Here is a 12,632-nt window from a genome sequence, read left to right on the forward strand (position 1 = left end):
TATAATATTTAAAATTTATTTAATTTAATTTTTTTTTTTAACAAACAAGCTCAATACAAAGAAGTGGAATAACAGTAGAATAAAGTTACAAAAATTAACAACGAAAGTAAAAATTAAAAGCTATATATCTCCAATGTTATTTTTAGTATTGCTATCAATAACAAAAGGAGTTCAAACAACTCCACTTTATATAATCTAATATATTGTTGGTTCCTTTGTTTATAAACGTTTCACTTTCTAAATGATATTTTTTAACATAAAAAAATGTATTATATATAAATCTCACATTTATCACAGATAAAATTTATAAGTATAAATATGAAATGTTTCTCACTTCATAATTTATTTTTAAAAATTGAGTTAGGTATATTCAATTTTAATTTTAGAGTAAAGTATCATTTTTGTCCTCAACGTTTGAGGTAAGTCCTAAAGTTGTCCCTAACGTTTCAATCGTCCTATTTAAGTCCTTAACGTTTCAAAACTTACTTAATGTTGTCCTGCCGTTAGGGATTCATTAACAAAATTGACGACGGGACAAAATTGAAACGATTTTGAAACATTAGGGACTTAAATAGGACGAAAACGTTGGGGACAAAAATGATACATAGAAATAAATTTTAATTTTATCCTTCAATAATATTAATTTTTTACTATACATAGTATTCAATTATTTTTTTAATCACATCTAAGTAAATTACATTTAATCATATTACTTTTATTTTAAATAAATTAATTTTTTTTATAATTTTACTCTTAAAGATTTTTAGTTATCATGAAATGTTTATAGAATAACTAGTATATAAACTTGCAAAAAAGAAAAAAATATATATATACAATAAAATATAAATTATACCTTTTGTCTCTAATGTATCAAAATTCTTTAAAATTATAAAAAAATAAATTTATTTAAAATGAAAGTAATGTGATTAAGTATAATTTATTTAGATGTAATTAAAAAATAATTGAATACTATGTACAGTAAAAAAATTAATATTATTGAAAGATGAAATTAAATTAAAATTTATTTTTATGTATCGTTTTTGTCCCTAATGTTTTCGTCATATTTAAGTCCCTAACGTTTCAAAATCGTCTCAATTTTGTCCCACCATCAATTCTGTTAACGGATTTCTAACGGCAGGATAACAGGGTCCGTTTGGGAAACTCTAAAAGCTACTTATTTTAGTTTTTGACTTATAAAAAGTTACATTAATAGTGTTTGGTACAATTTTTTAGATAAACTTTTAACTTTTCAAAAAGTTATTTAAGAGCTTTTGAAGAAGTTAAAAAATGTGACTTCTCCTATTTTCAAAAGCTATTTTATCACTCTTATTTAATGCACAACTTTAAAACAAGGACTTCTATAATAACTTTTCAAATACAAAATAACGTATTTAAAAGTTGCTATTAATAAAAGTCCTTGTATTTTAAGCTCCTTTTTCAAAAGAACTTATTTAAAAAGTTTAGCCAAACTGACCTGAGTCAATTTTAAAACGTTAAGGACTTAAATAGGACGATTGAAACGTTAGGGACAACTTTAAGACTCACCCCAAACGTTAGGAACAAAAACGATACTTTACTCTTAACTTTAATATATACCACACCTTTATGATTAAATCTAGAGATTTTCTTTGTGTAAATATATAATCATAAGAGAAGCAGTAAATGCCTAAAGGTATACAATGTCATCAGAGTTAATTAAAAAAATTAAAATGATTGAAATGCTCGGAAACCAAATAATTATAAGAGGAATGCTAAGGTCAGCAATTTTGTGATTTGTAGCTATCAAATAGTCATCAATGATGATTTTAATGGTGTAAAATGGGTGTGAAATTTCATCCAATGGCTCACTTTTCTTTGCTGGTTATATGCTGGCCAGAATTTAACAAAATTGCTGGCCCCTAGACTTTTCCTAATTATAATTGTCAGTTCCAGATCACAGTGCATATAATCACTAAGTTCAATTAGGGGTTGCAATATGTACCCTATCTACGGGTATCCAATCCGACCCCATCCGATCGGGTAAGGTTGCCAATTCAATCTGTAGTGGGTAGGATAGAGTGCGGGTAGGGTTTTTGTGCGGGTCGGGTAGGATGTGGGTTGAGCCTCAACCCTACCTGACCAATCTGCGCTCTATATATGTTTATGTTATATACTTATATAAAGATATGTTTTAAATGGATGTTGAATCAAAAACCTCTCACTAGATGTAAAAGATCCTTAATCACTAAAAGAAAATCATTAATTGATAATTTAATTTTTTTTACATAAAAATCAGTTTTATTTTAAATTATCATCAAGTTATATAATGATATTGTATATTTTTTATAACCCGCGAGTAAGATCGGATACCCACAAATTAAGAACGGATAGAATTAAGGTTGAAATATTCTCAACCTATAAGTAAAATTAGGGTTAGATTTAAACCCTACTCTACCCATTGGCACCCCTAAGTTCAATTGCAACCATATGTACGTGCAGAACGGCAGAGAGAAAGTATGATGAATAATAAATAAATAATCTTTATCAGAAGATAGGAATAATGCAAGATTAGCAAAAGAATCTTTTGGTCATTACTTGGTCAATATGTAAAATATAATAGTTAAAATTTTGATTTAATTCTTAACATACATATATATTTTCTTTTTGTTTTGGGGTGGAAAGTCAATGTTTCTATTATAGCCACCATGTTTCATAATTTTAACAATAATTTGTCCTATAATATATATCCCATGTACTTATCTCACTGTCACTAAGTTTGTAAGCCTCGAGAGGCTCAACATAACACAGTGACATACCAATCCAAGTCAGTGTATGTGTCCTTTGTTGCATGTCCTTAGCTAACTTCTCAAACTCCTTATTCGGCTTCAATTCATACCTATCATCATGATTCATGAATATCATCATCACTTGCTTATCCAAAATATATACACATTGATTATACGAAATCATGTTTGTATTTAAGTGTTACAGGATTTTAAGTGTTCTAATAATTATTTTCATTGTTTTTAATCACATATACAATTTATAATTAAGATTAATGACTAATAAGACTCCTATTTCTAGAAATAAAAGATATAGTTGATAATTTTTTTTAAAGAAATATGAGCAACAATTAAGTTTATATATTAAACAACTTTCAAACGCTATGAAAATAATCAAATAATGATTCAGATCTTGTCCTAGTTTAGACTTAATTAGTGAATCATTGTATAGCATTTTGTCTTCAATATATGACTAGTAGTTTGAAGTCCCTATCCGAATATCTGATCTGGATGCTGTAGTACAAGATCACACATCACTTTCACCGTTCTAATAACCAACAGCCACAAAATATTTACATGCACAATTGCATGCATGCCACCACCACTTGCATGGTGTTCTGAAAACTGAAAAGCCTCCACACGTGCATGCATATACACCTTCTACGAAGCTTCCTTCTTTTCCCTTCAATGGTAACATGTTCGTNATTTTAAAAAATCAGGTCCAATTTTAGTAGATTTTTCTTTTGATAAACATAAATTAACTTTAAAAACTATTTCCTTAGATATTTTTAAAGAAATTTTTAATTTTCAAAAACTACAATTACATCTTAATAACCTTTTTTATTTATCAAATTTTTTTATTTATCAAATACAAAATAGAATGTTAGTATCCATTTATTTTCTTATTTTGAATTTTTAGGTGAGCTTTTAAGAAAATATCTTTTTTTGAGTTATCTTTTTTTAAAAGATCTTATCAAAAAAGTAAAAGTAATTTTATGTTTGGGTATCTCATCCAAAAAGATCTTTTTGTCTATCAATTATGTTTAGGTATAACAATATAAAAATACTTTTTTGTTTATTTATTATAGAAAAATAACTTTTTTTTAAAAGAAAAAAGATCTTTAAAAAAAATATGTAAATTACAACTTCTCAAAAAAAATATTTTTTATTTTTCTAGTATTTTTACTTTTACTATTAAAAATTTACCAAATACACTACAAAAAAAAAAGATCTTATTTCATTAAAAAAAATATTTTTTTTATCAATTTAATAATGCTCAAACAAACACTTTGAATGAATAGAAAATACCAAGGAAAACTATGCTTACACCCACATATGTTGTCCCCGTCAAATATGTTTAAGGTCTCATGACTCATATTGTCGACAGAATACGAACTTAGCCATAATGCAACAAAAAAGAAGAGGAAGGATAACATAATCTTAACAATGGCAACTAAAACTAAGAACATGACAATTAGACAAGCCATAAACTGTGACACGATTTACTCTCAGCTTAAGCTAAACTTCAAAATTGTTAATACGAGCTAGGTGTGCAAATTAAACTACAAAAACCTCACTATGACCACAGGAAACTTTGTTAAGGGTCCAACCTTCCAACTTCCCACCTCAATGTGTTCCTCAGAATGCTTTACTACTCGTTTCTTTAATCAAATTTTTACTTTTTCATCCATCATTATCTATAGGCTTGATGCAATATACACGGGATCCGAGATGCTGCACATCCAAACCTGCCTTCTCGCAACCATTGAAGAAAAGCTGTTCGTCTTCCTTCCCGATTCGACGTCTCCAGCTCATTAAAAAGGCTGGCCATGGTAACACTATACCCCCTGCTAGCACAAGTATTCGAGACTCGATAATAAAGGAAATTTTGAAGGAGAAAAACTTATGTGCTCCTAAAACATAATTAATGCATGTTCTCAGAACATTCATAACCACATTCTTGATATTCTACTAACTTGTAGATGTAATTTTGAAAATGAGTGATTGTGAATGTTACTAGAGCACGCATTAAATGTAATCCGGGAGCATGCAAGAATTTCTCATTTTGAATAACTCAAGTTGATTGAAAGTGTCAACAGCATGATACCATCATTCTCTGGTGGAGGAACCACTTTCCTATCCCTTGGCTTGTAACACTTGAGAAGAAATGAAATGGTTTGTATCAAATTTGCATACTGTTTAACATCTGCAAGCATTTAGAATTGTGAGAAACATATTTCATGATATTTTGTAAACGATATAAAACAATTCTAAATTAGATCTATGTTAGTTTGAGAGTTACCAATCTTGATATTTCATGAAATGATGAAAACTCATGGAACTCTGCTAGGAAGCATGAATATAACATGCAACATGGATATTGGGACATGGCAATTTTGTAAAAATGTAAAAATATAAGACACACTGGGTTGGGGCATGTAAGGAAGGAAAAAAAAAACCAACAACAACAACAAAGCTTTGTCCCTCTAGGTGGGGTCGGCTAAGGAAGAAAAAAAACATGTAAACAATATTATACATGCATAATATAGTCTTTTAACATAATGCACTAGCATTAAGGAGAGAAGCAGAAAATCCACAGTTCAACCATGTCAGTAATGGCTCTATTTCCAATATATCTTCAATTGGATCAAGATTGATATATGCAGCTAAAGAAAAATTCCAGGATTCAATAGCAATTTTCTTCCTTTCCTAAAATCAATAAAACATAATTTTAAACACTTCTTCCTTTCTAAAAAAAATTCTCCTACTTGACGAGATGCAACTTTGTTTAGATATCCTTGAAACCACCATACACAATAAGGTCTATGCAAATTAAAATTAATACATGTTATATTATATATAATTGAGTAGGTAACAAATTAATGAACCATATTTACTTCAAGCTCAAAGCATAAGCCATCAATGAAACAGGGTCATGCTTTTAGTTCATAAGTCAATAAGTTTAGGATAAATCACTTTGTAATATGTTGAGTACTTGTTTGTTTTTCTTTCTTTCAAGCTGATATATATTCACTTTCACCATTTTTTTACCATTGTCCCATATATCATATACCAAATACAGAATACAAGTATTTGTGTCATAGATTTCCATCTCATCAATTGGACAATGGATATGTGAATTGATTATGAAATCATTTTTTTTTTCCAACCTAGTAAATCTAAAGTGAAGATTTTTTATCATTGCAATTTTTTGTTGATCATCTTTTCTACAAGTGTTCCCCTGTTGGCTTGAATCACAATTTTTTCAGAACTTGTTTCATGAGTTTGAAACTTTTCAACATCACCAATGCAAGAAACTTCAGCAGCAGAAATACATGAAAGATGACCAATCTCATTGGAAAATTCATGACAAAATTTATAATAAATGAGACATCGTGATGTATGTCTATGATCTAACAACACTAATGATATGTAACTTGATTCCTCTTAATATACTTTGCAACAAATACATTCTTAAGACTAAATTCATTATATGCACCGCACAGAAAGTTCAAAGAATATGAGAATAATCTTCTTCAACTAGAAACTTAGCATCTTGACAAACAGAAGCATTATCGATTTTGAGTTGCACAACATTTTGAATTCTTACCTTGATGATTACTTCTTTACATGAGAGTGATATAGTGCCTATCTTCATATTCCACAGTGTCATCAACAAAGAAGACCTTCCACAATTGTCGCTATAAAATTGCTGAGAGGTCCTTTTGAGATTCGGTTCACCCATTAGAAACAATGCTAACACCTTTTAAACTCCACAAAATTTTAATTTATTGAAGCATTCTTTGAACATTTACTTTCTTTTGCAACAACGTCGAACAAGGATGGCGGCGGAGAAAACAAAAATATTGAAAGAATGCTTCAATCAATTAAAAGCTTGTGGAGTTTAGAAGGAGTTAGCATTGTTGTTGATGTATAGATTAATTCACAAAAGTCCTTTGATCAATTTTATGTCAGCAGGTGAAAGTCTTATTTTCTTGAAGTATATTGATGGCACTATGGAATGTAAGATAGACATTATATAGCTCAGTTATTAAAGAAGCACTCATTGAGGTAGGAGTTTAGAATGTTTTACAACTCATAACTGATAATGCTTCTATATGTAAATTTGCTAGTTGTTGGTTGCTCATATATTTTGAACTCCTTGTGTTATGCACACTTCGAATTTAGCCTTGAAAAATATGTGCTACAAAGAACATAGAGAAAATGAAATTACAGATGTTGAATGATGTCTCATTTATAGTATTTTTATCATGAACCATTCAATGAGATATGTCATCTTTAATGTGCACGTGATACTAAAACTTCTTCCCATTGCTAAGACATGATTTGCATCGATCATAGAGATGTTGAAAAGGTTCAAACTACAGAACAAACTTTGCAAGAAATGGTGTTTAGCCAATAGTAGAACACTTAAAAGAGAGGATCAATATAAAATTGCAACTATAAAGGCTTCATCCTAGATGATTTATGGTGGGAAAAAATTGACTACATAATTAATTCATAGCTCCAATCTACGATATGCCTCTAAGTGCAACATTGATGCTCTCACTCTTCATTTGTTATATGATATGTGGTACATTGATAGGAAAGGAAACATCACCTATTTATAGGCATCAAAGAAAGAAAAGATAGAAGTATCCAACATTTTACAAATTGTTTATTGCATACACTTTGATAGATGAACTAAGAGCAATACCCCACTCCATTGTATGGATCATTCTAAACCAAATTAAGCTTCTAGTTAATTAAATTATTAAATTTTAGTGTGCGTGTCTGTATGTGTGTGTGTCTATATATATATATATATACATTCATTTTAATTTGCATGGATATTATAATGCTATAATGCAAAGTGGTTTCAAGGAGTTCCACATAGAGTTGCCCCTCATCAAAATGAATAGGTCTCTACAGAGAGGAACAAGTGTAAGGAAAAAAGTTGCTACTAAATTCTCTCAGGGATCTCGTATGTATTTTCCAACTTTGGTTCAATTGGAGATAGATGGGAATTAGACTCAATATTTTGGTGGTGAACTATGGATCTATTGCCCCTCTTCAAAAGCTAGGACCGAAGCTTCTTATGCAACCGAGTTTTTCTTATGCTTAAACGAATTGGATCACATATTCATTCCAAAAGGAGATTAATTAAATGCCTAAGATTGGGTATATACTAATCTTCGACTCCTATCAAGGAGAAGTGAAAACTATATACAAAGAGCTTCCAATATGTGGGACATTATAATGGATGATAGCAGTTTTGACCTTTGCAAAATTTCAAATTCATTGGATTGACCTTGAAGCTATAGTGTTCGTAGATGACAAAGTTGGAGAAGACGAGATTGCTATTTTTAATAATTGCACCTATTTATGCAAATATATCTATATCAATTATATGTCATTTTTTAGCATACATATTATTATATGTTGTATCTGTGCTTCCAGGGTTCTAATTTACATGTTTATTAGTTATTGCTGAAAACAGAAGTTTTCATTATCCGCCTTGTGTATCAACTAATTCTTGAGCTATACTCCATAATGGCTAATTTCACTATTTCAATGAAGTAATATTTTATATAAAATCAAAAATAAAAAGAAAGAAAAAATAAAAAAGAGGGAGGAGAGAATCTTACACAATAAGATATCACTAGCAATGATCAGATCCCAGTCAGGATCAGTATTTGGAAACTTTTCTCCCCAAGTATCTATAAACACAAGCAAATTAGTATTTCTTTAAGAGCAACTAAAATGAGTATTAAATGGTATGCCAAAAAACTTGTGAAAAAAAAATCAGATTTGACAATGACCCAGAAATTTTAATTAACATAGTATATACAGGTTCTCACTTCTAAAGATGGAAAGAACGGAATTTCAAGTGCTTTCAGGTTTGATGATCAAGAAAACATATCATCCACATGAAGGAGATGGCAAGAGGTAACAAGCACGTTTTGATCTCTCTTCATATGGATCAAGTTATGCTAACTACATGGTGATAAAGATTGCATAACAGATACTTGTTTATCACACTTAAGAACCTAAACTACAATTGATAGGAGAACTAAATGAAATCCTTCTCGGTAGCTAAAAACTAAAGATGACTCACGCTTTATGTGTGGAATGACAGGTATTTCATTTGACCTGCAATTGTGAGCTATGTTATCCTCTATTTCTTGATCAGCATAGTCTGAAGTGGTAATATCAAGATTATACATTTTTCGGAGAAATATAGCCAAAGCACCTGTGCCACTAAAATTCAATAGAAAAGCAACATGAGCCCCAAAAGAAGGATGATAATCACAAGCTCTTTAGTGTATAATTTGTTTCATAAATTTAATCCCCAGACCCCAACAAGGAACATACCTCTGTCATTATGATCATAGAATTACATTTCCATAATGATGGCAGTAAATCATCTTATTAGAAAAGAAAATAGTACAACCAAGAGTGATTATGGACAAATGTAGAGATTATTGCTAACATAACAAGATCAAGTCAAGACCACTTGACAATGAACATTTTGAGCAAGATTTCTACACGTTGAGTATAACTACAGCATTAAACAAATAAGTAAATCCAAGTAATTGAACTACCTTCCCAACTCGATGGCACGACGTCCTTCAATGCATGATCTGTTCTGAACTAGCCATTCTGCAAATGCAAATGTCCCTGGCCAGAGTAAATTTGCATTCAGTTGATGAAAGGAAAATTCTCGGACAACCAACTCCTGGATAAAAGTTAAAGCACCTCAGACCAGCACAATGCAAGCTAATGCTAACAAAATAGTTACAGTTAACGTGGTGACAGAAATATTACATTTGCCGTATTCCTTTTGTAACAAAATTCTAGAAACATAATATTGCAAGCATGTAATGGTAACTTTTGACAGTTGACATTACAGTTGCCTAATTCAGGAGACTAGAACTTCGTAACACATAGAAACCTAATCATGACAACTTTTACTAACCTTTTCCCATCCCAAGTTCCCAACCAAGAACATCTAATCTCTCTCAAACACTAGGCCAACTAGCCTGAAAAAAAAAGTACAACAATGTGACACTGAGATTATCCAAGTAAACAGTGGCTCTTTCCAAGATTACGAAGACCTGACATGGTTACATCATCCTGATTTCCTGTTAACTGAGCATCGAGATTCACCAGATATAAACATTTTCATCTTTTGCACAGTATAACACTTCATTCTCAATTTACACCCTTCCAACACACATCAAGCTGAATTCCAACTTTCCATTAAAGCAATTCTTCCTCATTACCATGGCAAGGTCATAGCATTTTTTGGTGTAACCATTAATATTGAAATTCCATTAGGCTTACAAAACTCTCCTAGCGGTTAGCATAGTCAATTTCATTGAGAATACTCAAACCTAAGATCTTATTTAAAACTGTCATGTGCTGAATCAAGTGGACTAAGCCAACACTAGTATTAATTAGAATGTGATAGCTGCTCTAGCAACAAGAAACTCAAAGTAACCAAAGCAATTTTGAAGGGCTTTGCTAGACAGTGCCCTAAACCCTAAAACACTGGTTAAACATTCCCAGAGAAGAAAAGTTTCATACTTATACCTTACCATTCCAGGAAACTGGTGCTTCCTCTCAACGTAGGTTTCCTGAGTCTCTGATATTGCTTCCTCCCCTGCATTCAGGAAAAACATAATACTCGATTAGGGAGTGCAATGCAATTGTCACGGAAATTGACGGGTGAGAGAGAGAGTACGAGTAGCAGTGTGATCATCTTCTTCGGAGAAGAGTGACGATGGAGAGAAGAGAGCAATTTCCATTTGTTTGTTTGTTGCCAACGCCGATCGGTGAGTGGTACAGTTAGCACCAACACATAGGTATCATAGCTAGGCAGGATTGACGTTTGCTACTTGATATGGCAACTAAAACTATCAAAATAGTACAGAAGTTCAATAACCCAATCGACAAATAAGTGTGTGTTTAAAACCCGTTAAAAAGGAAGAAGCACGTTTAAATTTCTTGAAAGCTTCAACTTTTGGTTTGACAAATTTTTTTTCTCTTTGAACACAGAAGTGATTTTGCTCCCAAAACCACGTTTACAATAAGCAACTATCTTTACCTTCTGCGTCTTTTTCTGCGTCTTTTTAACGGACTTTTGGACATAGATACTAATCATTTATTTACTTTTTACCAATTTTATCCTTTATTCTTAACATGTATTTTTTAAATAAATTTATAAATAATATATATTATTTATTAAAATAAAAATATTTTAAATACTTCGTATAATTAAAATAAGATATTGAAAACAATTAAAAATTAATTTATGTTTTAATATCTATAAAATATTAAAATTTCATTATCATTTTCTAAAAAGTACTTCATATTTTTTATATATTTTATGTGTCCTCGTGTCTTATAAGATTTTAAAATTCGTATGTTGGCATGTCTTTTGTCGTATCATGTCCTGTGTTTATGTCAGTGTTGGTGCATCACAACTTCAAACTGAGAGATTGGGCCTAAATGTGAGGTCGAGACTCCTTTTGGGTGCTGATGAGAACGTCTCTGTGGAAGAAGTGGTGCCGCCATCCGACTTTTGTATGAAGTGGTTCCTTTGATAGTGGATAATTGTTCTTTTTTATAAGGAAGGTTGTTTAGATATCTCTTCTAGATTAATAAAAAATATTGTAGGAATTAGTTACTTATTTAAACAAGCTCATGTCGCTGTATTCCATCTCTGTGAAGTCGGGTAGATAGTAATGTAAATCTAAACATTGATATTTGTAGAGTGTTAGTTGAGCGTTATTTATTTTGAATCTGGCTAAGTTGTGGACCAACGTATGTCGAGACACCATTAACACCTGTTCGATAGATTTTCGAAGCAAAAGGTTTATGAGTTGTTCAGATGTCACATGTTATCTCTCCAACCATGAGCTCTATGTCTGAGATGTGAATAAAGGGCAAAACATATGAGAGATGACCATTGGACAGCCACTTATCATACGAAAATAACTAGTAAAAATCATGCATGCTCCACTTGAAACTATCCCTGAGCTTAGATGCCTTAGTTATACTTCGCTAGCTAGATATTAGAAGCATAAACTCACACTTCATTGACTAACTACATTTAGCTTGAAAGATACTTTCCAACATGATAGGAACCTATAATTTTTTCAATTGATGGAAAAGTTGCAAGCTCAACTTGCCAAAAAGATATATATCTTAACACAGTAAGAGTCCCTTATACCTAAACTACTCAATCCTCCAGTTAAAAAAATTAAGAACACGTTCGTCAATCTTGTTGTACAAAGAAATTGAAAAAATGACATTGATTTGATAAGGCAAAACTTTCCTACTTTATTCAAGAGTCATCTTTTCAATTCACTAATATATTCTTGATCTTATTCAGAACATTATTGAAAGATTTCCTACTGATTTTGGAACGATTGAGTGATCCGAAGTATTTAACTATATCTTGAGTAAAACAAATGCTAGAAACACCTATAAATAAATCATTCCTCTTGTTCGAAACATTTTTAGAACAAAACATCCTAAACTTGTGGGCATTCGCCTTCGTACCTAAGTCCCTGCAAAAAGTGTCCAGCACACTCATAATCAATTGGAGTCGAGATTTTTTTTTTACTTTATAGAAGAGAATAAAATTATTAACAAATATCAAGTGAGTAATCCGATGACCCCTCTAAAGACAACAACTGGTTCCTTACAAACCATCCTCTACTTTCTTAGCTATGAAGCATGCAAGTTTCCCCATGCAGAGCACAAAAAGGTAAAGAGACATTGGATCCTTTTGCCTAAAACCTCTATAAAGAGCAAAGTTGTTCAATTTATTGCTATTTTTCTGAGCACCAAAAGAGAAGA

At 31.1% G+C, this 12,632-nt stretch overlaps 1 protein-coding gene across 3 annotated transcripts; it reads right to left on the bottom strand.

Moving 5' to 3' along the window:
- LOC107625745 (protein-lysine methyltransferase METTL21B) lies at nt 4,015–10,651 on the bottom strand. Of its 3 annotated transcripts, none has more exons than XM_021116196.1 (7): nt 10,510–10,651; nt 10,364–10,428; nt 9,368–9,501; nt 8,881–8,915; nt 8,411–8,482; nt 4,870–4,968; nt 4,015–4,612 (listed from the first exon to the last, which is right to left on the bottom strand). In XM_021116196.1, the coding sequence occupies exons 1-7, from the start codon at nt 10,571–10,573 to the stop codon at nt 4,446–4,448; spliced, it is 636 nt and encodes a 211-aa protein (XP_020971855.1). In that variant the 5' UTR covers nt 10,574–10,651; the 3' UTR covers nt 4,015–4,445. The 3 variants fall into 3 exon arrangements, with proteins under 3 accessions (XP_020971855.1, XP_016183936.1, XP_016183935.1); XM_016328450.2 differs by having other exon boundaries at nt 4,015–4,609; nt 8,881–9,023; XM_016328449.2 differs by having other exon boundaries at nt 8,881–9,023.

This window comes from Arachis ipaensis, chromosome B02 (assembly GCF_000816755.2).
Source record: "Arachis ipaensis cultivar K30076 chromosome B02, Araip1.1, whole genome shotgun sequence".
Classification (NCBI taxonomy): domain Eukaryota; kingdom Viridiplantae; phylum Streptophyta; class Magnoliopsida; order Fabales; family Fabaceae; genus Arachis; species Arachis ipaensis.